Consider the following 27,932-nt stretch of genomic DNA (forward strand, 5'->3'; position numbering starts at 1 on the left):
TAAATTCGGGTTTTCGACGATGAAAGAAAACACACGTACACGCGCACGTGTAAAAGTGTAGGCCATCTATTCTCACTTTTGTCAGCTCGTACTACAGAACTTCATTGCGTAGGCGCTCTCTCTCCTTCTCTCTCTCTCTCTCTCTCTCTCTCTCTTTCTTGCTCTTGTTCCTTATTTCGAGGCCGTCTACACGGAAAGGAATATACAGTTACTTATAGACAAACAGATACGAGACTCGGAGGAAAAGTTGAGGGACGGGAGAAAAGGTACGGAGGGAGGAAAAGGGAAAATCGACGGGGAGATAAGTACAAAATTGTGTACAAAAGCTAACAACGCGTCTCCGAGAAACCTTATCCGATCTAAATATCGTCGACCAATATTTGCTTCTACGTGCTCCTGCCTCTTTCTCTCTCTTTCTTTCTCTTTTTCTCTTACAGCTGTGTTTACGGGTCGCGAAGCTTTGTAAAAATATGAAAAACCGACCGATCGACAGTGATGAAGTGACTCACAATGAGTTGATTAGCGCGCGAGTTCCGATTCGATTCGACGAAGGTCCCGCCGCGCCGGGCAGAAAAACCGACTGGGCAAGCCCACCTTTTTACGAATTCTTCATTATTTAACGCTCGTTTTCGTAATGTCGTATCGATTGAGTACCGCAAACCAGGCGTGCCCGGAATGATGGGAAAAAGGGCGATTCGGCCCTGCCAAGTTTAGTCGGCCAGAACCTGTCGAGTCTGTAACGAGTATATAAACTATAAACAATTTCGTATATCTCGCGAATTTAATTATGCAGTAATCGAATATCATCGTGGCTAAATTGCTCTTACGCGCAAAGTAATTTATTGTGACCGTGCTATTTTTGTTACGCAGTTTTGGATATTCCTCTTAGAATGTTCTGCCATCAATCGATTAAAAATGTCTTCAGCTGGAAAGTATGGATCGAGAGCCTACTTCGTATCTGTGAAGTACATCGCTTTTCGTTTTGCGTGCGTACGACTATGAAAAAATGAATAATACTTTTTGCAGCATGATTTTCTTAAGAGAAGACATGTTTCTCGTATATTTCCTGTAGGATCCTCTACAGACACAGAAGTGTGTTAATATCTTTGCACTCTTACATATTCACTGTACATATTCGCATGGATTTAAAAAAAGATAATTATTGATCAAGATAAAAGTAAAACGAGACGAAAATACCAACTATTCGCAAACAAACTTTCGCGAAATTCCTTGAGCATCTTCCACGACTTTCCCATGAAAATGGAAAAGGCGAAGTTCTCCCGCAATCGGATCGAACATGTTTATTTTACCACTGAAAGTACCGAATCATAAAATGAATATTTGTGACGTTTTCGGTGCGCTTTTCCGACTTTTTTAGAACGCCAGAAAAATATGTATTTCTGCTTTATTATTGCAGTCGTATCTTCCGTTTCTTTGTCGCGACTGCCGCGATAAAATAGTCGTAAAACTATCGCGCGAGCCATCTTGGATACTTCGTTTCTGGCTTTATCAGTAATATCGTAAAGAAGTTGACCTGCCCGATCGTTGCGTGGCCGATTTCCTTTGATTTTGTCGTAGAGAGTGGAAAAAAGGGAGATTCCTTTATCACAGAATTTTCTTCCTCTTGCTTCGCGACGTGATTGCTCCGGACGAGTTCGCGATAGGATGAAAGGACGAATATCGACGAAAGGCAGTGCCCGTTCCGGATTCTACATTTTCGAGTACACGAGGGAAATTATAGCGTTAATAATTGACAGTTTATCGCCGGGGACCCGGCTTGGTCGAGTCTACCGTACCCTCTACGCAATTACAATTATTTACAAAAAATCACACAGCGGCTCGCCGTCGCGAGTTACGGCGGCGAGTCGCGCTCGCGCTTGTCCGTTTATTCGCTTGTAATCTCGTTAACACACGTATCATACATGTACATACACGCGCGAAGTTCCGTCGCAACGCCCGCATTCCCGCTCGCACGTTTAACGCCAAACACGGCTCTCTTAGAAGAACAACTGGAACAATTGGAAATATAACAATGATCGAATAATTTAATTTAACAAACATTCAATAATCGCTGTACATTAAGTCTTGTGCAATTATCGTTTCGTAATATCAAGTGTAATCAGACAGCCATCGGCATGTCCTAAATGGGACTCGCACTTGACGTGGCTGCTCTCTCTTGTGATCAATGGAAAAAGATAAGATAAATCCTCTCACTTTGATACACTTATAATCCCATAATATCATCGTGTTTGCATCGAGCAAATATTACTCAGGATCAGATGGTCGTGTTTAGCGCTAAACACTAATGACATCTCTTTTTCATGATAAATTCAAAAAGAAGTGGCGCATCTTCGTTTATTTTAATTATCACGATTTTTTCAAATGGGCAGATAAAATTGATTGCAATTACAATGCGCCAAACGTTGAACGCAACGTTTCTACATATTACGAGGCATACTACGAGAATGCAAGGCCCACGCCACGCTCGTTTGCATCATGGTGGCGGATCCGATAAGAAAGAACATCGCGCGTGACTCACGCCGAGCGCGCGCCTGGAATAGACGCTAGAGTAGCTCGCTAGCTTGGTTTACGCAACTATATTGTCTGTTGAGTATGGTACGAGTCATGGCGTGCGTGCGTGCGTGTCTGCCTATTTGCCTGCATGCGTGCGTGCGTGCGTGCGCGGGTTTACGCACTTCCGGTTGTACGAGTAACCGTGCTTAATCATACCTCGGCTCCGCTCGGCTATTGTTCACACAGCTACGAAAAGCCGAGGAAGCCGAGTTGTCATGGTGCCTAAATGAACGAATCGACGAGATTCGTTTCTCCTTGCTCATCCACCTAATCTAATAATTCCGATCCGCATTCAAAAAGAACAATATAATCGATCGTGATGACCGCGATGGTCATAGCTTTCTGTGATTTTATGGTTAATTAAATATAAATAATTATTGTTCTCAAAATGGATATATAACGTGACGGCAGACCCAATATTAAGCTGTAATGTTACTGTATAATGATATGTAATAATATTGTAACAATGTAATAATGTATTATGTAATTAATATTGTTAATATTACTAATAGTGGTGATAATTTTGATATGTAACAGTATTGATTAGTAACATTAACATTACCAATTGAATTTACCGGCAATTACTTGGAACACTATTAATGTATTTAGTATTGTAATACTAAATATCAATAGTGCTATAATTAACACGCTCCGCATGTAAAGTTACAGCTTAATATTTGGCCCATCCTATCGAGGAAAATATGTCGCAATCATATTCATCGCAATTATCCCGATCGGCTGCACTTTGCTCCCCGCCGCCATTCTCGTCTCCACTCGAATCCACCATTACACGAATCTCGCGTCGAGAGTCCGCGGAACTGTCTGAAACCGTCCGAAACTGTTCCGCCCACCGTGTCATCAGGAGACTTCGAGGATCGTCCGCGGATCTGGCTAATCGGCGCTCGGAGGACGACTCGGCGGCGGTTCAGGACTACCGCTTGTGATTGTGGCCGCTGCCCTTACTTCTGGGACTGTCGGAGGTCACGTCGTTAGGTTCCCTCCTCGGTCGCAGGATGAAATTGAGATTGTGTGCGGTATTTACAGCGTAGTAGACGTTGGCCGAGTTGGGTAGCACCATCTCGCGATCGGGCAGCACCTGAGCCAGGGTGTACTGATCGGGGTTGCCCTCAAGGCCGAGCTTCAGCATGGCGTTTCGGATCACCTGCGGCGTGCGCTCGTTGTTCGACAGCATTATTGATTTGTACAGTACTACACCTTCCGTCTCGACATTGTCTGTCTCCATGGTGACTTTGATGATGTAAAAATCTGGCGAGCTCTTGTGCGAGTGGCTGGGACTGGACAATCCGGCGAGATTGGGTGCGCTGCCGTTGGCCGTTACTGCAGTCGCCGGTGGCGCTAGGCGTGTCTGATTACCGCCACCTCCGCCGGAACTCAAGGATACATCCATGGACGGTAGCGACGAACTCGAAGACGAGCTAGACATCTGCGAGGGTGACGTTCGTCGATCGAGTGAATTGTGGGGTGAACTCGGCAGGGAATCCAGGTCACAGTAGAACTGGGAACTGCTTGAGCTGGACGTGGAGGCGATCGAGTCGTTCTTCCGGTGACCTTGATGACACTGCGAAGCGAGTTTATCGAGTTAGTCTTCGTTTAGGAAATTATTGGCAATAGAATATTTTCTACATAAAAACATAATAACATTAATAAACTGATTAAATGAAGGGTGCTGACCTGCTTCTTCTTGCCGCGGTTGTTGAGAGTATTACCGGCTGGGGGTGGCTCGATTTGGCAGCTGAGTTTATAGGCTTCTCGATCGTCTAGCACCAGCACTGAATCGAACCACCGGTCGAACACGGGGTCCATGTTGAAGTTATACGCGTTTGCCGCACCTTGTAGAAGCCTTATCCTAGCGAGCACTTCAAATTCCTTCCGCCTCTTGTCGAAGTTGATGAGACCGTCGACTATCGCGTCCGGTATCGCCGTGTCGATCATCGTTAGATCAGTGAGGAAGGTGCCCAAATATGGTATCGTGCCATAGCTGATATTCTGAAAGGCAATTTTGGGTAAATTTAGGAATTTATCGCATTGCGGGATCGAAAGACGTAGCTCACTATTTAAATTTCCACCCAATCTTATTGGACAGAAGTTAAGAAAAGATATATTAGGTACCATGACGTCACACTTACGCCCGCGTGAGTATTCTGTTTCTGAAAGAGTTTTTGCAGATGCCTGTCACTTCTACCGGCGGTGTCGGCGAATTTAGCAGTGCCTTCTTTGATGAGTAGTTCCCTCTGTGTCCACGCGTTGTTTTCCTCGGAAAATATCCTCTCGAGCTCGCGGAACAGCTCGTGTTTCTCGCGCGGCATGTGCTGCCAGCATTTTTCCAGACGATACACTGGATTACTCTGCAAACCCGACACGATCGCCTTCAGACTGCTAAAGTTTTTGAGGACCCGGAGCTCCTGCGCGATGTCGATCCACGTTTCGAGAATCCTAGCGCGCTCTTGCGATTTGAGTGTCGTGTCCGTCAGTATTGTTGAGATCACCCTTAGTGAGACGGCGTTGAACTGGTTCACGGTCGCCAACACAGTGGCGGCATCGTGACTTCGTGAACGATCCTTTCTGGACCAAACCGCGCCGAGGCACTGGTGGGCGACTAGTTTCTTGAACACCTCGGCATCCATTCGGGTCAGCTGCTCGGCGAAGTGGCGATGGGGTACTTCGGGGAAGATATAGTTACCCCAATGATCTGACATCGGATCCGGGGAACTGCGTATAGGTCGACCATTGTCATACACCATACAGGAATCTGAAAGAAGAAAAGAAAGATGGATAAAACTTATCTAAATTATCCTAATTGAAGAAAAATAATCTGAGATGAACGAAAATGGATATTATAAAATTAAATAGTAAGATGCTAGATGTCATTTTTATCTTAAAATTTATCTTGAAATTTGCCACATTATAATTGTAAACAGCAACAGGTGTAAGATCAATATCCACGATTGATTTGGGAAACTGTCTTAGTGTTTTTCAGGCTTTATTATTTCATTCTTTCGAGATTGAAAATTTTCTTCTTTTTCGGAACACATTTTCGATCTTCGGTTAGTTTAAGTCTTTCTATTTTGAGGTATTGTAACTGGATCGGGCTGGACGGTTCCCATCAGGCGAAACCTGAGTGAAAGGTGAGCCCTGCCTCGGTTGTTACGGCGGCATAACAGTGGTGGACTCTCAATTTACACGGGAAGCAGACGCCTTTGTGCGACCGCGAACTGTCTGATTGGCCTTTCACCATCGCTAACATTCAGATGCTTTCTGTCTCTTCTATCTCTCTTTTTCTTTCTCCGTCTCGCTATATTGAACACGCGATAAAGCCATTCTTTCGTAATGCTGTTTGCGCGGGCTGCATGCGGTAGATGTTATACGTCGTTTTGCTGCATTCTTGATACGCGCCGTGAAAACATGCGCCAAAACATTGCACCGCGATATCTCGAGTGTATCCGGCGGATGTTATGCTTTAAGCCTGATTGATATCATTTGTTAGATCTTTTTCATTTAAATTTTATACTAGATATTTCCCTTAGATTCTCTTTGCAAATTTTGAAGAGGAGAACATTTTACATCATCGGAGTGGTGCGATCTCGAGAGATTCGCGCGGTAGGGCGTAACCTTTCCCCTCCGTTTGGCAGGCTTGGTTCTTTCTGATAGTGCACCTGTAACGTAATGTCCTAGCGGATGTCTGTTTGCTCACTTATCGCGATTCAGCGAAAACGCGGCAAATAACGAGCTGCCATGCGAGCTGTGTTACGCTCATATTGCATAAGCAGTACTTTCCTATCCTACCGTCATCAGTCGCCATAATCCTTCCGGGGATAATTACGAGATATACATTTTCTATTTAAACCTTGAATACAAGTAATTCCGATCGATCATGCATGTCGCTTCAATGAAAATGGATTACTTCAGAATGGCAGAATAAAATACACGATCTATCAAAATATAAACATATTGCATTTTAAGTATTGTTTAAAATAGAAAGAAGAACAATTCACTTAAACTCGATTTTACAAAATATCTTCAAATTATATAAATATTATCTCAAATCGAAATAGAAGGACAAACTCAGATACATCTGCGTCGCTGAAAAACACCGTTATCGACTCTCCGATTCATCGTGTTTGAACTTCTCACGTTGCCTTATCAATCCTTCGATACCCGCTCAGCATAACGCTCAAATATCGCAAAGGTGAACCGACATGAAAGACCGGAAACGACAGGATTTACCTATTTGATCTTCCCGTTGGAAGCGATGCAGTCGATGCCTGGCCTTAAGCTCGAGCTCGGAACCGAGGAGGCGTCGATGCGTGAACTCGAGGAGCCTGGTGAGGAGGGGGTGGTTAGGTGGTGATTTCCAGTCGCCCGGATACGCATCCAACCAGACGTGCAGGGCCTGGACGAGGGTCTTACGATGTTGTTCGCAGCCGGCGGTGTCGTCCAGAGCGTCGTATCGCGCAAGCAACAGCTCGAGGACTTCACGCGGGGTGGTGAACGCCCGGTAGGTCGCCAGGAAGACGTTTATGTAGGTGGACTCCAGCTCGCCGTCGTCGTTCGCCAAGCTCTCGACCAGCCGCTGCACCGTACCTGCCTTCAAGAAGCGCACCCGCACCGTCTCCCATTCCAAATGCGAGATCTCGTCGTCGGAATCCTAATGGATTTGAGAAAATTGAATGCTCTGAGCGAGTACCAAAGCTTCTTTTAACAGACAAAGTGATACAGAAAAGATCTTTTAAATTCGTTATATTTATTTTTTCTTTTTTTAGAAGGGAGAAATTGCTGAATCTAAAGATCGAAATTGCTGAATTCGAATTTATTATATATATAATTATTATACATATATAACTTATTTGATATAATTTTGTAAAGATTCAGGAATTGATTTTAATATTAAATAAAAATTGATTTAAATCGAATATAAAAATTCGAGAAATGGAGACCTCATTGAAAGATTGAAATTTGAAAAAAGCGCTCACCGATGTCGAGAGACTCCTCGTGGGTCGATGGTACCGGACCTTCTTCAGGTACACTGTGTAAATGACGCCGTCGCCCCTTTCCTCGCCCCATAGACGCCATGTGGGCTGTAAAACAAGAGAATACACGTCGAACTTAGTTCTCAGAATATCCCTATCGGTGACAAAATCATGCTGCCTTTGCCAGTAATGGGGCCAGTTGGCAATAATGGAACAAACGATCGCGCAGCGGGGGATGATTTACGCTCGTAACTGCACACCGGAATACCAGGCGAAATACCAAGGTGTGCCATGGTCAATAAGACCTGCATCACACGATAATGTCGGATAGAAGCTGACGTTCCAATCTCGCTTCCGATCTGGCGCCGATCCATTTGTTAATAAACCGAGGATGACTGTTGCAGTTTACTCTGCAGAATAACATTCCTCTCGTGATTATCGCGATTCAGCGAAAACGCGGCTTAATAAATATCGAACTGTTATCCCGCGATCAACAAATCTATATTTGCAATGATGAATACGACGAATTTATTTACGCGAACACATTTCGACAAACGGACGCGAGATTTTCCGAGAGATTAACGATCTCATGCTGGCCTATTAATTAACGAATGCATCTACTGCATTAATTGTCGATGGGCAGCATTAATTAACTCCATCGCGGGGTTTTGCTCTTTGCAACCTGTTTCGAGTATCGCACGCTGACCGCGCAATTATCCCCCAGGCTGCGTTTTTGCGACACGCTACTTTAAATATCGATTCGCCGGGCATCATGCATTACCGTTCCCAATAATCGGCGTCTGATGATTCCCCGCATTACCGCGTCATAATCGTCGATGTATAAAATCTATAATTCAAGCATGAACATAAATAAAGTACACGTGTTCGCCAACGGGGGGTTCCTAAAATACACAGCCTTTTGACGTGTTTGCATCAAACCCCGTAAAAACAATGACGTACCGACGTTACTACGTCGATCGGTTTTGCTAGTTGAAATTTAACAGGAGATGTAATTATTCTCTTTGTTTCTCTCTCTCTCTCTCTTTGTTCCCGGAAATTTGATGCACACATCGCGAACCCACAGCCTATAATTTCGCGCTCGTAGAAAATTCAAATAGCATCATCATGCCGAGAACAATGCGAGAATTAAAACAAAAAGTGCGAGCCGGCAGAAGCGCAGAGGTCCGATTATGATGATGATGACTTTGATGAGAATGAATCATTAAGACAACTGAGTCACAGTTCATGCGACATAAATATGTATTTACCACACATATCAAGTACGCACACACGTGTCTACGTGCCTACGTGTGAACACGTTGTTTATCAGTGGCAGCCGATGCCAATGAGTCTACGTAATTAACTCCAGCATGATAAAGACGCATACATGCGCACGATGATGTAAGGCGCGCGATAAGTCCGCCTTAAAGGTAGTTAGCCTTTGGGAAAGGTCTTTTGGCCTATCGTCGCGTAAAGACACCGCAATTAGTCGATCGCGAGAAACGCTTCTGAGCGTCCTCACCGTAAAAACGCCAATCAGCCATTTGTTTTTCCATTTTAACAGTCAGTTAAATTTAATAAGTAAACATAAAAATTAGACTGTGAGAGAAGAGGAAGAAGAATGTCCGTATGTTACTTATACCGAAGCACTGATTTAACACGTTAAGCGTCACGCTGCCGTTCCTTACAGGCCGCGCAGTATTGCACAGCGAAAACGAAAAGATAAATAGAATGAACTCGGCGCTTAACGTGTTAATTAACTTGGCAGATGGAGTTTGATTTAATAAAATAAGCGTGAAATGATACAAATTGTTTCTAAAAAATTTCATGAACGTTTGTTTTAATACATATAACATTAACGAAAATTTAAGAAAAAAGATATAAAATAAATATTATAATTTTTGATAATGTATATAGTTTAATTAAAACATTATATATAGATAAATATATACATATATATACATTAAAAAACTCATTTTGACAGCTTATGTAAGAATGTCGATAATTATAATATATTTGTACGATAATCTCTATCTGGAGAGAAATTTCCTGGTAATTTCGATCAGAAATGAATAGACGCGCGATACAGACTGTTTGTTTCGTTATCTTTATTTATCTATAATAATATCGAAATTCCGTAAACAGAGTGGGTATCAGACTGTATAAAGGAGCATAATGCCGGAATCCCGCGTGGTCGGAGGTGTAAGTGATTGTAAACGAAGCCATACGCAGACAACGCAATCCACAAGACCGATCGGTGAAGCTGCAACCGCAAGAAAAGCGTGCCATTGCCTCGATTTTCTTCGGGTCTCACGAGAAAAGAAATCGCTTCCGGGAAAAACTAGAAACTGAACATGTCGCATTCGTCTCTCTCTCTCTCTTTCTCTGTTTCTCCCTTGTATGCGTGCTATCAAAGGAACATCGTTTTCTCGCAAGAATTGTTCGAAGTAATAGGTTGTGAAACTGTTCAGAGCGTTATGTGCATTTGTTGCACGCGTATATACGTTGTGGATGGAGGTGTAATTATGTGAACTTTATTCGAAACTAATGGAAAATTAATGTCAAAATAATATCATTCTGCAAAGTGCGAAATTGCGAGGTGAAACAATAATATTATAAATTCTCATCAAATGGATAATTGAAAACTAAGATATTCTCTTCGCTTTTGATGAATATAAAATTAATAAATCTCAAGTTGAAAAAAACATGACTATTTATTAGAATTTCGCTATTAGCTGCACTTAATTCCACTAGTAATTCTTTCTCATTTATTTTTTTGTTATTAATTTCAACATAAAATTATTAAAAATTATTCAACAATAAAACAGGTGTCCAGTAGAAAAATTTGAATAGCGAGGCGGACAAATGTGTCCACGACGTCGTGCGAAGGAAAGTCCCGAGAAGTCTTCGGAGCCTCAAGACCACCCGCTTACGCCCCGGAACGGTCGGGCAATTAGACGCTCGCAGGAGGAACCCGAGCGTGACTCGAGGTCCTCGTACCTGCGCTCGTCCTTGAATGCTGCTTCCCTTGAGCGTTCGCCATTGTTCCACTGTAAATAGCACGAGCCTCAGACCTCGATATTTCCTATTCCTTACGCAAAACGATGTGCGGAATATCTCCCGATCGAGGCTGTGCCGCCAGTAATTAAGGAAATTTCCGGTAATAAGACACTGTGCATTCGTATGTTATTATTCAGCGCTATGATTACGTCACGCGCGTTTCAGAAATAGATATCAGCAGTTTTGTCGGATGACATACCTCTCATTTCAATCTACTTAATGAGTATATTGATAGCATTGAATCAATACATGATAACAATAACAATAATAAGAATATAATAAGACAAATTGCCTAACGAGCATCTCTTAATTTTTTTAAAATCGAAAAGAGACTCTTTAAATTCGCTTAATAAATATACCAAGTTTAAACAACTTTCTGTCACGACAAAGTTTGGACGCGGCTTACGATTATGATTTCTGGATTGCAGTGACACTTTTGAAATCGCCGCGCAAGAGACCACGCGAATATGATAAATAAATCTGATCTTTCTCTCGGAATAGACACTCGAGTGTCGCAAAAGGGTAACGACATCGCGTAACTAGGGAGCAACGACTTCCCAAGAATCATGGGGTTCGTATATTACTGCAGATCGCGCGGTACAGAATCGGTACAGAAATATACCGGAGCGCGACTCCCGTACGCGGGTAGGCGATCGATTGCCTAGACCGACAAGATGCAAAATTCACGAGATCGCGTCGACGTCGGCGACGTACGACCATAAGTAAATTGCCGGTGGATGGCAGAAACATTGTGTTCGCGCCCCGTTTCGGGGTGCTCACCGTTTCTGGAACGCCGAGGCGCGCGCGCGACCGGCGGCGTCGCGGAATCTCGAAAACGTCCCGTCGTTGCCAGGGTCAACGGTCTGCACGAGCCCGAAATACACCCCTCGTTATCCCCCGTTCGAATTCCCGCGGATCGCATCGATTTTATGAATTCATCCTGCAGAACTGCAGCGATTCGTGATAATAAAAAAAGTATAAAGAATCTTTTACACGGACAATGGTGCATAGAATTTTATTTGCAGTTATCGTGTTGCAGTTGTCGCTTGGAAGAAGTAAATTTGCGAATTTTGCCATAGGAGTTTTTATCGAGAGAAGTTTTATACGATTTTATTCAGAAGTTTTTCCTAGAGTCGATAAAAAGAATGATTACGAAGCTGCAAAAGATTCATTAATATATCTTCTCTTTAAATATCGAATAATATCGTTTAGAAGTAGATATCTTTGATAAGTAATGGATGCATTCAGTTGCCTGATAATATTAATCCAAAGAACAACGCGTGAGAATTTCTGATATTTTTCCGAAGAAAAATTTCCTCCACTCGCCGATGATGACTGTGCTATAACGCAAATTATTTTTGCCGATTAAACCGCAAAGGAGATCGTTTTTTTCCGCGTCTCGTGAAAGACGATATGATTCCGATGACACTCTGACCCTGATTACTTGATAAAACGACCGGGCGGGTGTGTGAGGACCAGCACACACGCGCGCGCGCGAACTGATCCGCGAATCAGTGTCACTGCACTCGTTACTTCCAAGGTTTCGGACATGTGGCTGATGTAATTGCGGCAATGCACACACATACACACACACACACATATATATATACAAGCGCAATCATCATGCACTAACTAAACACGACGATGAAAGTAATGAAATACTTGACACTCACTTCGTGCTGCGTGCAGCTTAATGTTATTAAATATTCAACTCATTGCAGAAACGATATCTCTAGCAAGTCACATGCAAATAAACAGGGCGTATCGTAAAAAAACAGTATCGATTTCTCGATTTCTGATCGTAGTTCGCATTTCCTCTATATAAAAATTTGATTGAATCTCTTTTATAATTTGAGTCCTGATGAGTATCGACTCTCGAGAAGCGGATATTGATTTAAAATTTTGTTAATAAGTCAATTCAATTAACTAAATTGACTTATCTTTTATCTCAAAGAATTTCAAAATTGAACACGATTGTTTTCGAGAATCGAAAACAAATCGTTCTTGTATCGCACCAAAACGTTAAGATACACCCTGCGAAGCAGAAACAACATACGATACGATTCAAATAGGCTCCGCAGTTTGCTCGTGCGATCGGATCCAAGAGTGAGGATTAAATTAAAAAATAAGAATCACGCCGGCGCGAATGTGCACGTGATCTTATCCACACTTGATACGTTATCGTGATCGTAATTGAGACCGCTTTCTCTGTCGACGGGACGCGTGACCGGACGCGAGTCGTCAACGAAAACGAGGCAATAAACGAGGGGTGGAGTGGGGGGTGACAGGGAGTCGCAGATTGCAGAGGAGTGCCATCTGTCATCCGGTGTCTCTTTACCTGTTGCACGTACCACTGGGTGGAACTCTGGTTCTTCCGGTGGCCGCCGGGCTTGCAAGGGGCGCAGAGCAGCAGAGGGGTCAGTTTGTTCACCCCCTTCGCGGGGGGGACCGCGCCGGTCGCCACCGGCGTGGGCGACGCTGTCGGGCTCAGCCCGTCATCCCCCCCCAACACCGGCCACAGCATCCACGTGCTTTGCCCGCGTTCCTCTTTCCCCGGTGTCACCCTTCGGTGCCCTCGATACTCCTTTTTTCACGGAATTGCACTGCGAAAGTTTAGCCTCTTCCTCCTCCTCCTCTTCTTCTTTCACTGCACCCTTCGGTATCCTTCCTCTCTGCGGGGGATGATATTTTTCCCAAGACGACTTTCCTCTCGGACGGGCCAGTTTCTTGCGCAGGGGCAAGAAACAACGCGAACTATCGTGACGCCGGTTGTCGGCTAACTGAATCGCCGACCGCGCGTCACCAAGCCTTGATGTTGACGATGATGCCGATGACGCTCACGCACGATAGCTCGCTCCAGGCACAGGAGCGTACCATCGCATCGGGTGGCTCAGTATCTGCGACGTTCGACGGCTCCGGCTAAAGTTTGAAGTTCGTAGTTTCAGCTTTGACGAACAAAGGGTTGAGAGTGTAGAGTACGCTTCAGACGGACGGAGTCACTTCGTCGTTCGCAGGTGTTCCAGTTTAATATATAGAGAGGATCTTTTGCTCCCGATTGTCACGATCGTACTCTTAAAATTTTATTTATTATGTAGATAAATTAATAATCTCGAAATGAAAAAAAATATTTTTATATACCAAGTGTACGAGGAAGAATCATTTCATTGTGCTCATCATTCTGAAGCCCGCAAAGAGTAGAATTTACCAAATTCGTTCTCAAAGCGAGCTCGTGATTGACTCATCTATGCGTAATGATCGCGCATATGCGCGACATTTGCGGCCCTTGCAGATCCAAAGCACGAGCGACCCATTTAGTCTTATCGAGGATTAATCATCATCCTCAAACTTGACATGATGACAAAGAAGAAGAAAGTAAACCAGCGAATCCGATGCACTTTAGTTCGTGAGGCGCTAATCAAAGAGACAGCTTGACCGCCACACTCCATTAGGTCGATAATTAATTAGCGAAAGGTCGAAGGTGACGTGCGTGTTTGCACTTCCGGTATACGCGTATCGTGTGGGTGAGGTGACTCCACCGTGCGCACGAATTCTATATCTATATTTCGAGAGCGAGAGAGAGAGAGCTCGTCGACTTTGTTACCCCTTCACTCTCTCGAGGTTAAAGGGCAGTGCAGTATGAGGCTCCATTAGCAGCTAAAGGGCACGTCAGTTCTTTTGTCGGCATAATGAGAAAACTGATTTTTAATTTTACCTGCACGCGCGCGCGCGTAATTAAGAACAATTTAATAAAATTGTTTAAATAATATAAGTAATTAAATAATCAAATTGAATAATTAATTAAAATCGTCACGATCACATGATCTGTATGTTTTATATAATTATTTCTTGTTACTTTATTTCGCACGATTATGTTATAACATATTAACATGTGTATATTAATATGTAATAGCAAAATTATGCAGAGAATAAAATTTAAAAAATTATATAAAATGCACACGCACTTAGGTGTAATATAAATCACCAATAGAAGTGGCTGTTCAATTAAATAAGAAAAATGATTATCTTGATTCGCGCTAATTGAACTGCGTGTTCATGTTGCTACACGGGTATGGTCGCTTTAATGGAAGTCTATGAGTCTTCACCCTGGTATCAAAGGGTTAAACGCATTTGGGACCTCGTGATGTGCATGTGAAAGCGCGATGTGTCCTCCAATTGTCAATTTGTTGCGTCGCCGTCGCGTTTCGTTCCGCTAATGGGCGATAATCTTTCGTTCCGCGAATCGACTGCTGCAATTCTCAATATTCCTCGCGGCGTTTTAATATTCCGGAGCGGAAAAAAAATCGATCGAGCGATCGTAGTGAGAAAGAGAAACACGCGATTCCGAGATATTTTCGAAATATTTTTAGGACTACAATCCGGCGCGCGCGCGGAACGCGCATTATTTAATTTGCTCGGACTATCTTTAGAGTAATGTCTAGACAACCCCGAAATATCCTCGGCGTTATTTTTGTTCTCCTGGAAAATTCCAGGGTGCCCGCTACCCTCAAGAGGTTCTCACGAGAAAAGAATTCGAAGTTACCTATTCCCTTTAATTATTCCCGCTCTTAAATTAAGAATTATTTCCAGCAACGGTCTCAATAAATATCCCTTTTCGCTGTGAAAACGAGGTAGATTTTTTTATTCCTTGATTGCCGGATATAAAGCGCGCAGTCGGAGGTGAAAACATGCTGGACTGATCGGATTGCTCTTCCTCGGATGATGGGGAGGAGAGAGGGGAGGTGATACTCCCGATGAAAATTCGGTTATCGGCCACGATTGGATTTCACTGGAATAGATGTCACGGTGATGGCCCTACGGCGCAATACGATCAAGTCGAATACACGGTGATAAAAAGTGTCGATGCCCGTCGACGCCTCGTTCCGATAAAACGAACGCCCCGTCACGACATGGCACGAGAGAGAGACGTACGGATTGCGTGTGTCGCAACCTTAACCTCGGATGCATTGCGACGGAAACGATGAATAAGTGCGATTCTCCTAATCCGCTCTGTAACGGGCGATTCCTTAATCGAGAGCAGCCACTATAATCAAGACCGCTGATCTTTGTCGTAATTATTTTCGCGGAAATTGATAGCTGTGATGTCAATACTGTTTTCGTCACATCGATTTTTCTGCTTAATTTTACAACAAAATTAGAATCGCGCGTACTCCTTGCGGATCTCGTTCAGAATTTATCTCGATTGAACTTGAACATGAAAGAGTCATTGTAACTAGAATATGCGCGTGTGCGTGTTGCGGTCACGATAATTAATATGGAAACGAGTCCGAGAAGAAATCGCGATTTCTGGGACTTTCTTGCTTTCGCCGCGGCATTACGATGGCATTAATTTGACGTAATCGCCGTAAGGATTCCTTTTTTGTATCGCGAGGAAGCGCGCGTTTCACGGCGAGTGCGTCGGCATTGAACGCACAGTGAATGGACAGTCCAGTCGAAGAAACAAAGAAAAACCGTAATTCCCGATTCAAAAATGCGAATAGCATCGAATTTATTTTCCGACACAGGAACCATTGTTCGCTGTGATAACGGATCTCGCGGTGACACGCAACCATAATACTATCTGCGATCTCGCGTCTCTGGAGTGCTCACGCACTCACAAGGAGAGCACATGCGATCGGAATGCATTATGCAACGCGACGTCCATAAAGGGAGGCAGCAGATCGTTTCGCTCAGCGACAGGAAGTGCTTAACCCACGTTAAATGCCTCTCTCTCTCTCTCTCTCTCTCTATTGATCTCTCGTATCACTCGATGAGTTTAATGACGCCAACGCGAACCCTTTACTCGCGATGGGAAGCAGCCTAATTTGTCCCCATTCCCTAAATTCGCCATCGATAGTAGCTGTCGCCCGCCCTTCACGCATTCAGGATGCATGGACCGTAAATTGCCCCTATGAGCCACCGACTCCCACCGGGGTAAACTACGACAATATTTTATGGATGTCAACGGTGCTTCCTCTCGTGTAAACCACAACATAAATTTTCGCAAAAATAAATATTGTTCATGAAAATTGATGAGGATCGAAAAATATTGTAATTTATGTTCTGTTAATTAAATTCGCAATTATTATTGCAACTTAGTTAATTTATTGCAATTTTAATGTTACTTTTGAATATTATCTGCAAATCTTGCAAATTTTCGATTAAGTTTGAACAACAGATTGCCTCTTGTGAGAGAAAATGATTTATTTGAAACTTCGTATTTTCTCTTTGTATAAGCTTCTTTGAACAAGAACTGGCAGTGCGATTCCGCAATGGATTCAGTTAGCACGTGGGGTTCCGAGCGTGTCGGTGGTTTATGGGAAACAAATGCCTAACTAATAGGTTACTCGGTTAGTCATTCATTACATTGGTATTTGTGCGTACGTGTATCGTGTTCGCGCGGCTCAACAATAACTGGTTAGAGTTTTTCAAGGTGTTTTTGCAACCAGGTCTAACGTAGCTCGGGTGGAAATATTCTTATCGCGTAATTTTCCATCTTTTAACATTACCTCGCAACAATGTAAAATGGTGGAAATTTCGCGGAACGCTCATGATAAGAAAACATAAAGAGAGAAAACTGGGTAATAACGATTATTAAAATCGACACTGAACGAGATTACTGCAGCCTCGACTGCGACAGCTGCGAGATGCATGATCTCGGAATAGCAGCGGTGGAATCAAAAGCGGAAATGATATTCAAATGATTACATCGCCTGAGCGAAACCGCCGCGTGCCCGAACTGGAATAATAGCTGACCCCATGAACGCGAGAAAAGGGTTCATACAGTTTCAAACACAATTTATGCAAAACGCAACTGGTGGAATTTAAATAAAAAAAGAAAAGACTGAGTGAGTCGTACTCGTAAAAGTATTTTCACGTTGAAAACGTGCTTCCAAGGATAATGGCAGCGTAAAAAATATCAAGCCAGTTTTATCGATTATTTACGACCTACGAAACGAGGAGCCTCCCGGAGTCGTTAAAAATTTTCGCAAAACAGAAAACAAAAGTATTTAGAAGATTATATTTGAAGAATTCGTGTGACGAGTACAACTTTTCACGTTGTTTCTCGATAATCGCTGCAATTGTTATTACTCAACGCAATTAATTGTATTGGCACAAATTTAATTATTATTATTAATGTAATTTAATTTTTCAATATAATATATAATAATGTTAATATAATTGATATAATATATTTTTATCGTATACGTGTACGCATAAAACATTATATATTTTCCATTCTTATCGATAAATTTTGAGCCTCCAGTGCATTGCCCCGAGTGCAATCAGATTATTTCTGCAATCTTAAATGGAAGTTTTATACCAATGTAGCGCCATTAAAACGCGATACTGCACGATAAAATGCGCGAGGCATAAACAGTAACTAGATGTTTCGCTGATAATTAATGTAAAGTGAAATATCGATCGCGCTCTACGGAAACCGAGCAATTTCCAGATTCTAAGGAAACCAGCTGTGCGTATCTCTACAAAGAAAAATGCAATTACGGGTTTTGCACTTATTTCACTGAACTTTATGAATCATTGTACAGGCGGATCGATCGCCGAGAAGCGCGCGACGACGTGCGTGCACCATCGCGCGAATGAAAAACAAAGTTCTTTTGAGGAAACAGTAAAACTGATAGTATGCACTGTTTCTGATAATTTTCACTGATAACTTTTTACTGACCGGAAGCACTCCGAAATGATTCTTCCTCGGACCCGCAAGGTTCAAGAAAAACTCTCAACAACAAGATAATATGCACGCACACACGTCCCAATTCTAACTTTAAATATTTCTCTCTCTCTCTCTCTCTCTCTCTCTCTCTCTCTCAATAAAATTAATTTTATTGAGTACAAACAAAAAAACACATTGCGAATTTTGGATTAACGATTCAGGATCAAGTTAGTCAAGTTGAATCTCACTTGAGACTGATTGAACGACGCCGATCGATCGAGCGAATCTCGACGGCCTTCCGATCTTGTTCCGAGTTTATCCTTGATTCGAATCGCGATATCCTGCGTGGCTGCCAATTAGAATCACGCCCGATGATCTCAGCCGACATCACTCGCTCGATCGTCGTCCAAAGTGACTCCAAGTGACTCTTTCCTTCCCTCCCCCTTTCTCTCTCTCTCTGTTTCTCTCTCTCGGGGTGCGTGTTCGCGCGTTGCAGCTGCCGTTGAATTTTGTTACCTGCGGTTCGCCAGGTGTGATCACCGTTCGCGTATCACCTGACGGAGTAACGCGACCGAACGTACCCGCACGCGTTTACGCGCGCGCGTGCGCGTTCACCGGTTCTGAAGGCAATCAAAATGACCGCGCGGCTTGCCGTCCCGACGCCGACTGACGCTACCACCGCCGCGTCGGTCGCCAAGCCGGTCGAATGTGCAGTCGGGAATGCACCGAGTACTGGCCACGCCGCCGCCACGCTGATCAGGAACGTATCGCCCGATATCAGCACCGAGGTCGTAAAATGACGTTTCTCGAGAATGTGTTTGGGCGGATCGATCCTGGAGTGACGTCACTCCGAGAATTTCGAGGCTCGTCTGTGTCGAAACACTTTCGATTTTATTCAATTTTATACTTTCAATTATATAATTTCAAAGTTGTTCTGAAATTTAGATTACTTTGCTCCGCGTGGATCGAAATAAATCTAAATTTAATTAAGTTATTATTTGTTTGTTTTGATAAATTGTTTCTGGATCTCTATTTATTTCAGTAATTTATTTTTGGCAAAATTCTCGCGCAAGTATATTTGGCAAACGCTGTTTTTAGTTTTATTCATTAATTTGTATATAAATTTGTATATTTATATCAATTTATATATCAATAGGTTTATTTTAAAAGAATTTTAATTAGTAAATTAACAAGATTGTCCTATCTTCTTCATTCAATTCATTATTTTAATTAGCTGATAATATAAATTTCTATTTACAATATAATTTATTACAATATTATTTATTCCTTCATGGTAAACACTAAACAATCAGAAATTAAAGAGCCGTTGTAAGCCACTAAATTTATCAACAACAGTTGATAATTTTCCGTAGAACATTGTGTGGTTAAAATATAAAGCTAAAACTTAGATCGCTCAAGACAGTTGCAGGATGTGCGGCACATGACAAGCGCACATATGCGTAACTGCTTGAGAGCCTTCGATGAGGCTATTTGTTGGCTACGCTTTCTACACACAATCCTGGAAATACGATGATCTTCTAGGATTACACGACACAGTCGCGGCTTCCTCGAGATGATCGCGTGAATCCAATTCGCTTTGACATCGACTTTGATATCGAGCACGTAAACGCATTGCCATTGGTGTCGAAATTATGCAAGCGTGATTTATATCAATACCGTAATTTCATTGTGGGATAGAAATACATTTATCGTAATTTATCTTGACAAATAATAAATAGATTTTTAACTTAGTAATTTTCAATTATTATTTTTATTATCATTGATCGATTATTTTAAAATTTCAGTTAATAATTGAGAATTATCGATGATGGTTAGTGATTTGAAATAGGACGTCGCATATTTTTGTCGTTGAATTTAATCATGGACGAGTCTCGCTCCCTTTGATTGTCGCTGATGCCTGATACTATCGTAGTTACCCTTCATCTATTGTTAAAAGCAAACTGGATTGCTCCTCCAGGCGAGAGCAGACTCTCGCGTCCCTATAAAACAACGCTCTGAGTCATCAAATCACCCTCCCATGTGTATCGCCGCCTCTTGGGGAGAAGAAGAGACATTGTAAGGGTAGCTGAACAAGCCCCAGACGGCTGTCGTGAAATTGAACTACAGGGAATGACGTATTAGGTATTCAGCTGCTTTTCTCAGCACCTTTCAATAAAAGCGACAAAAGCATCTAAAAAATTCGAAAACTGTTCGATACACGTCGTCGCACGAATGTTTTCATGATATAGTTTTTTTATTACAATATTACGTAAGAGAATTAAATAATTTTATTATTTATAGTAACATTTGAATCCTTTATTTTAGTAAATAACCCTTTGAAATTTAAATTTGCACGGACGGATAGAAACTGCTCGCTGAAGAATTCCAGCGTTTATTAGATTTGGTGAGCCTAATCCAATCGGGTCCAATTCCGCACTTGGCGAGAATGGATGCCGTGATTTGATTGCGATTTTCATCGACTCGAGGAAGTAACTCATGGCCGCGACAGTCGTGATCGAACATAAGTGCACGGCTTTCAGAGACGGTCGTAAACTTGCAGCGTGACTCTCGGAACTAAACTTATACGATCGTCGGTAACGATCGCCGTTATTGGTGTCGTTGTCATCATCGTCATCGTTATCCGGCAGAGTGACGCACTCCGTGACGCGCCGTGACGTGCTGGAACCACGACGGTGCATCACGATGTTGCGTCACGACGACGTCATCGTTATCTGGCCGGCAATGCCCGTGGGACGAAGACCAGTGCAGTCGATACACGTTCGAAAATCTCGTTAAACTGAGAGCCGAAACTGCTCAAGGCGATTGTTGCGAAATGAATGTAAAATATACTTGAAGTGTGCAGAAACGCCAAAGGTCGATCTTTTTTTTTAATTATTATCGTTAGTATTGATTTAGCTAGGTATCTAAAAATTCTAGTTTTGATAACTCTAACAATTTATTCCGATGTATTTAATGTACATGTAATATAATACTAGATTTTAAAAAACAATCTGACGTGTTTTCCCAATTTTAAGAAATTTTAAAATTTCTTCCAGAAAAGGTCTTCACATTATCATTATATTATTTTAGCAATAATTAATCTGGATATTTATGCTATCTCAATAACTTTAAAATGCCTGCAACAATCTGTTGTTTTTTTTAAGAAGGCTACATCCGAAGGGGTTAACACTAGGGTTAATCTCGCGTGACTGCAAGGCGGCGACTGACCTTCTGCCAGGCGTCACACCTGAGCAGCTGGTCGACGAGGTCGTTTACTCTTGCATGTCACGTATATTAAACCGGGCGGACCCGAGAAAGAAAGGTGCCATGGGAGGATCCAGGCAAAGATTTCGCCTACAGCGAAACGTCGCGACGTTCATTAACCCCGCATCGTCACATCGATCAGCGACTATTTCTCCTCTTTCTTTTGCTAGAAAACGTCTCCTGAATAAAGAAACTCTCTCGTTTGATTAACATATATACAAAAGATTCGCTTTATCCTACGAGATATGGTATTCGGCGCGTTTCACACTCGCAAACTGTAAAAGGAGGTCGCACCGTTATTGGCTAATTCCTTCAGTACGCAGCAACGGAAAGAAAGCGACAGGAATTAGAAGATAGATTAATAAGCGATTATATGTCACGCTTATCAGAATGCGCACGAAATACAACAATAAAAATAAATTATAAATTATTATCTGCACGCGAGAATCGTAAAAACACGATTGCACGGAATGAAAACACGGTGCGCAGCGTGCGATGCAACAGGACGTGCAAACCACCGTGTTATTTGACATTCGGAATTTATACTGGAATTCATATCGGGATCCCCACGGCGCGGCGCACTCGTACGCTCTACTTACGCACGCGGTTTAAATGTGGCGCGCGACAACTCGATGAGAAATTGCCACGGGATCCCGTAACGAATCGCGTTTAATTACTCGCTTCACTCAATTCGCGGCAAACCTCACTCGATTGGCGAAAGTGTAGAAACTCAAATGGCGAATTTTCCCAGCGTTTTACTTTCGTCGGTGCCGTTCACAATGAGCGATTCGCGATCGCCGCGTTAATTGCATCCTGCGGCTGCAATTAAGCTTCCCCCCCGCTTCTGCCTCTCTCGCAACGACTTCGCTCATGGCGGACCGATCGTGCGATCGAGCCAATCCGCGACTACGCACAATGGCCGTGAATTTACATAAGAAACCTACGTAGAGACCTCGTTTTAACGCGTCGTCCATGCGCGAAATCATCGCGATTATCTTCTATGAGAGACCTTGAGGAGCTGCACCGCCTCGTGGGAGAGCGTGACTCAGAATTGCGCGTGTCCCACGCGTCACGTGTCCGCCCGCCCATCTTTGCCTCCCTGCGTCCCCGAAAAGGCAGAAAAAAGTCAGCCTTCCCAGGCCTTCACGCTCGACTGATGAAACTGTTATTTTGCATATTTAACAATGCATTGAGTCGCACTGAATAATTAATCTCACTCATTATTGAGCTATTATTGTGGCTTGTTGATAAAACTCAATCTTGTTATTAGAAAATCAAATATGATACTTGCAAAGGAACAGGGTTGAGAGGGATGAAAGATGAAAAGCCTGAAACGACGCCTTGAAGGGGGTAAAGCGGCGCGTAGTTGGACGGAATGAGAAGGAATTATCGTCCAGTTGTTTTTTCCATGAGAATCGCTGACGGAAGCGATATATTGCAGTCAAGGTCGAACTCGTTCGAAACAGTTAGCGGTTTCAAGTCGGTCAAGCCTCGACACCGGCCGAGAGCTAAAGTTCAATCCGGATGAAGCCGGAGGCGCGGCTAATCGGCTGCGATCACGGCGGGAAATATTGCGTTACAGCGTAGAATGTACGCGGATTTTGCTACGATTTACAATTGAATTTAAGAACTCATGACCGACACTAACTTTTTTCACCCTTCCGCCTCAGTTCTTAAAATATATTCAGAAATAATATTCAGAAAATTCGATATTTATTTCTGCAAAGGCATAAAATTAAAAATAAATATTTTGAACACATATCAATCAAGTTCCATTTTACATCCGATGTATTTTCTTTAATCCTGTGTGTCTCATTGAAAAATTGGACTTTCTGTTAATCTCAAAGTTATTTTTCGCGGGATGGGTCAGTTGATTCCTTTATCCTTTATCATCTCGAGAAAACATTGTACGTGTCTTGTTTGTGGCGGACTGCAAGTTTCAACAGAAGTGTGTCACATGTGTCACATTTAAATAAGCAATTCGGCCCCAGCGAGAGCTGCCGCGCACGAACATTTGTATAAACGATCGATTTGTGTGTTCAATAGTGATTCCAGCTGATGGAGTCAGCACTATAGAACAAAATTTCTTCAATTGGTGATGCAAAGGGGGTTCTTTCCGTTGTGCAAACGAGAGCCACTACGACTATGACAAAATTGATTATACCATAGTTATGATATCGTGTAATATGATTAATAAACATAAATAAATTATTACTATATCAATTTTAGTGTAACTAATATTCTAATTGAATTTATTTTTAATTTATTTTTATCTCGCATATTACATATGAATTTAACATACGTAATGCGTAAACATCGAAATCAGCTTTAAATGGATCAATTGAACGATCGCCTCTTGAGTACCAATTTGACTCAAGTTCCCGCTAAATTGATTCAATCGCGCGAATTTCCACGACGGAATCCAAGTGATCGGATAATTGTCGCGATCGTGGATCTCCCGACCTCCTTCGTATGTACGTGGAAAACGTGCTAATCGCTTTAAGTGGATCTAATAAACCCGAATCGAGGTTAAATTTTCTATCGGTGGCGATCGTAAAAGCAACTCCTCCCGTAGATCCCGATCTCAACCGGTTGATCTCGCTCGTTCGCCGAGCAAAAATCCGAGCAACGGTGTCGGGTCTAGAGTATATCTCTCCGTGAATGAAATGATCGCTCCAATTGGAGATAAGGCCTAAAGTTGTGCGGAGGAACTACACACGTTCCAGTTAGACTCGCTCGAATCGATCTTCTCACGTCTCGCCTCGTGAGAAAGGCGGATATTCATTCTGGATTCGTGATACGGAACGAGACCGAATCTCTTTTCCTTTCTGCGAGTCTTGCGCTCCCTCCATTCCCTCCGGCGCGCGATTTTCGCACGTCGAAATCGCGAAAGTACGCCGATATCGCCGTGCACCCGTCATAATCGATTCTTCTGGCGCGAGAAACGTGAGAATTTCATTCCAAGTAATTGGAGTAGAATGTAACAACATATTATTTTACATGGTATAGTAATATAAAATGTATAAAAAATAATACAGCTTTTTCCAAACTTTTCTCATGATGAAATCGCCCTGAGCGATCAAATTATACTAAATCCTTTCTAAATATTACAACAAAATTCAATACACGCGCATACAGCCTTTAAAGATTTATGCATACATTTGTATCACAATACACGATATGCACTTTATATACATACATGTCAATATTAATATTTTAAGAATTAATTTCAACAAGTAGCATCTGCCTTTTGCGATACAATGTGAGCAGCAGGAAAGATCGTTCCGCAGGAATGTTAAGTTCCGTAGCGCAGCCGTGTTTTAATTTTTCTCTTCGTGTTGGAGCACGCGGCCGCGCGCGCGTTTTCCTTCGCCTCCTGCCTGCATTCCGCGACGCGCCTCGTTAGACCTGACACGTATTACTTTGCATTCCCGTGCGCGTCCCGCAAAACGCAGAATGCGGCTCGCCGGAGCGGAGAAACCGGCCCGCGGATTTCCAACTGACGGCGCATAGGCGCGTTCTCCAATCCGCTGCCGGAACCGCGCCGCAATCCGCGTCGCGCGTTTATTTGCCTCGTACAAACGAGATGCAGCGCTCGGATATGCAGAACAAATTTTCACGTCTCGCCTTGATCATCGTGAAATATCGGAAATTCAAGTGCAAATTCCGAATCTATTTGAATTTCTCTACAGTTTCAAGAAGTACTGAAAATAAATATTAATCTTGATTTTAAACGTGATTATCAGATTCGAAATCAGTTCACTATATAATATAAAATAATATATAAAAATATATAATATATATTATAAAAGCTACGATGGTAATTCCGGAGCGTCTGCAATATGCCATTCGAAGCGAAGAGATCAGCATCGATCCAGGAGGAGCGGTGTTTCAATCTATCACGAGCGGCGACCGCGATAAGGACACGAGCGACGTTTCACGGGCGCGCCGAAGGACTCGTGATAAGGTCGATAGTGCTCGTGGAGGTGCGGCGTGTCAAGGCCCGCAACGTCAGGCCATCGACGTCGCACAACGCTCATCGGCACCGTAATTTTCTGCCGGTTAACGTCGCGCCTCGTTACGGGATCATTTCGAAAATGGGAAGTCATCGTGCGCATGTGCGGCGCGAGCGAGCGATCGCTCGCGCGAACGATCGATCCTTGACATTTTGTTCGAGCAGTGCGCATGAAAATGCGCAGCACGCGATTGCAAGTCAAGCCTGCGATTGCGAATTAGGCGCGATTAGCGCGATTTCAGCTGCAAATTGCAGCGCGTACTTGCGAAACGTGAAAGACGCAACGTGGAAGACGACGTCCAACATCCAAGGACGATACGCTTCACAAACATGCAAGCGCGAACAGGTGCAGTAGAAATGCTGCACTTTGGAAGCACGATACGAATATCCGCTGTGAAAAGCGTCCGCGATGGAAGGGAAGGTAGAAATCGATCGGCAAAGTCGCTCAACTGTCAAGCTCTCGTTTCGGCTTGAGTAGAACCTAATTGGGGCTGCAATAAAAAGAGTCCTGTCTTCTCGATCTTGATTGATACTTTTCACGTAAATTATGCTACGAAAAGTTCTGCAAAGTTTAATAATTTTTCATTAACTTTATGCAAGTGATTAATTTCGCTGATAAGAATATTTAAAATTTCCTACTTGCATTTTTTTAAATTGAAAAAAATTTATTTAAAGAAATTTTAAAAATTCATAGAATTATCAATGATGCAAAGATATTTTGTAAAAAAAGTGCGTTAAATCTCATTGGTAGAAAAGTGATTCAAGTGTTGGTGACAGGAACAATGGCGAGTAAATTTCGCCAGAGCTGTAGTCTCTATCGATCGCGTCTTCAAGCGTCGTACCTCCGTCCACGAAAATGCACGGTCCGTGACCGCGTTACGTCAGCAACGGGCTTTCAAATCCAGCCACAATCCTACCACACGGTGGCAGGAGACAGAGAGAGAGATAAGAAGAGAAAGAGAGAAAGAAAGAGAGAGAGCCAGAAAAAAGAGGAAAAAAGAGAGAGCGGAGCAGAGTAGGCTCGGAATACATTTTCATATTCTAGAAGCTATATGTCAAGAAAATTGAATACAGATCGCTGCAAATCGACTGTACCAGAGAAAAACATAGAATTAATTATTAATAATATGAGAGCGGATGGGAATACATCTCCATATTCGTTGAAATTCGTCAAATTCAAATTCACAAGATCACCGGCATACTTCAATGACGCTGAGAGAAATCAAGCAAGGTTGATAACATCGCAAGATATTATAAATAAAAGAAACAGCGGAGTAAATTAGTATTAAAATATATTTCCACATTCCAGAATCCGGGTTACACCATAACAGTACACGATAACGCTTAAAAACGGAACGCAGTAACGCTTACAAACTAATTACACTGGAAACAGATGACGATGGAGCGTAATGACGTAAGAAACGGAAGAACAACGAGGTGAGAAGAAGACAAACACGCTGTTGGATTCTTCTCAGATAAATCTTACAACTGGCACATCGCAGAAGCGTAACGTACAACTGAACGTAACGCCAACGCGTGACTTAGCATACGTGCAACTTAACGTAACAATAAAATACAGAGTAAACGGAAAAGTCGTCCACGAGAGCGGCGCGGAGCCGCGTAGAGTTCGCGGGCCTCGGAGGAGGACAGAGACCACGCGCGGGCGCGCGAGCGGGACAGAGAGGGCGATAAAAAAGAGAAAGGTATGATAATTACCAAGGATTCGTCCCCATTGTCAGCGCTCATAGCCCCCCACTGGCGCTAGAGGTATCCGGACTCGCTCTTCGTCGTCGTCGTCGGCGTCTTCGTCTTCCTCGCCGGGTTTGTCGCTCCTCTTCTTCGGGGATTCGCTTCCGGCAACAGCAGCAACAACACGAGCCAACGACGCTCATCATTCTGCGCCGAGTCCTGCCTCCCGCACGGGACGGTTCCCGAGGGATCCTACTCGCAGCAGCCGCTTCCGGTCTGACCTACCGTTCGGCATCGCGTGGAAGGGTTCGTCCGTCTACCCTGGGACACAATGTTGCTTTCGAAAGGTGTTGGGAAACAAAGTGAGAAATAAAAAGGGAAAGGGAGGGATGAGTTATTGTGAGGATTGCTATTTTCTTGGAGCGTGATGGGAAGAAGAGAAGGTGGGACGTCCAGAGGAGAATTGCAAAGGATGGCACTAGTTTGTGGTAGAAGCGTGGGAAATGAAGGGAAAAAGAAGGATGACGAACGGCAAGGGAAAGAGGATGGCTCAGGGGAATAATAGTTGGATAACGACTGCGGAGATGTTGGAAGAATATAGCAATCGGATCATGGATAGAGGAGAAATATAGTAAAGAAAAGCAATTTGGAGGAATGTAGCAATACACAC

The 27,932-nt window shown here is 43.1% G+C and overlaps 2 protein-coding genes across 3 annotated transcripts in view; both read right to left on the minus strand.

The window, feature by feature from the left end:
• Positions 1–50: 50 nt before the first annotated feature.
• Positions 51–27,390, minus strand: LOC105288028 (ral guanine nucleotide dissociation stimulator). 2 transcript variants are annotated; one of them, XM_026971386.1, is made up of 7 exons: positions 18,543–20,510; positions 12,961–13,541; positions 7,566–7,670; positions 6,820–7,240; positions 4,722–5,344; positions 4,267–4,581; positions 51–4,153 (listed from the first exon to the last, which is right to left on the minus strand). In XM_026971386.1, the coding sequence occupies exons 2-7, from the start codon at positions 13,144–13,146 to the stop codon at positions 3,506–3,508; spliced, it is 2,298 nt and encodes a 765-aa protein (XP_026827187.1). In that variant the 5' UTR covers positions 13,147–13,541; positions 18,543–20,510; the 3' UTR covers positions 51–3,505. The 2 variants fall into 2 exon arrangements, with proteins under 2 accessions (XP_026827187.1, XP_026827188.1); XM_026971387.1 differs by lacking the exons at positions 12,961–13,541; positions 18,543–20,510 and adding an exon at positions 27,290–27,390.
• The window catches only part of LOC105288071, a 35,100-nt gene continuing 34,023 nt past the window's right edge, over positions 26,856–27,932 (minus strand). Inside the window, exon 6 of the mRNA XM_020034539.2 lies at positions 26,856–27,583. The gene's annotated coding sequence lies outside the window, so the exon portion shown is untranslated. The remainder of the gene's footprint in view (positions 27,584–27,932) is intronic.

Source organism: Ooceraea biroi, chromosome 7, assembly GCF_003672135.1.
Source record: "Ooceraea biroi isolate clonal line C1 chromosome 7, Obir_v5.4, whole genome shotgun sequence".
Classification (NCBI taxonomy): domain Eukaryota; kingdom Metazoa; phylum Arthropoda; class Insecta; order Hymenoptera; family Formicidae; genus Ooceraea; species Ooceraea biroi.

What these genes read in the sequence shown, in the direction of transcription:
- LOC105288028 (XM_026971386.1), bottom strand. Translation starts at nt 13,146, where the DNA reads ATGCTGTGGCCGGTGTTGGGGGGGGATGACGGGCTGAGCCCGACAGCG. An exon ending in AACAGAATACTCACGCGGGC is followed by an intron (nt 4,582 to 4,721) that starts GTAAGTGTGACG and finishes ATTGCCTTTCAG; the next exon opens with AATATCAGCTATGGCACGAT. An exon ending in ACCGCGGCAAGAAGAAGCAG is followed by an intron (nt 4,154 to 4,266) that starts GTCAGCACCCTT and finishes CTCGCTTCGCAG; the next exon opens with TGTCATCAAGGTCACCGGAA.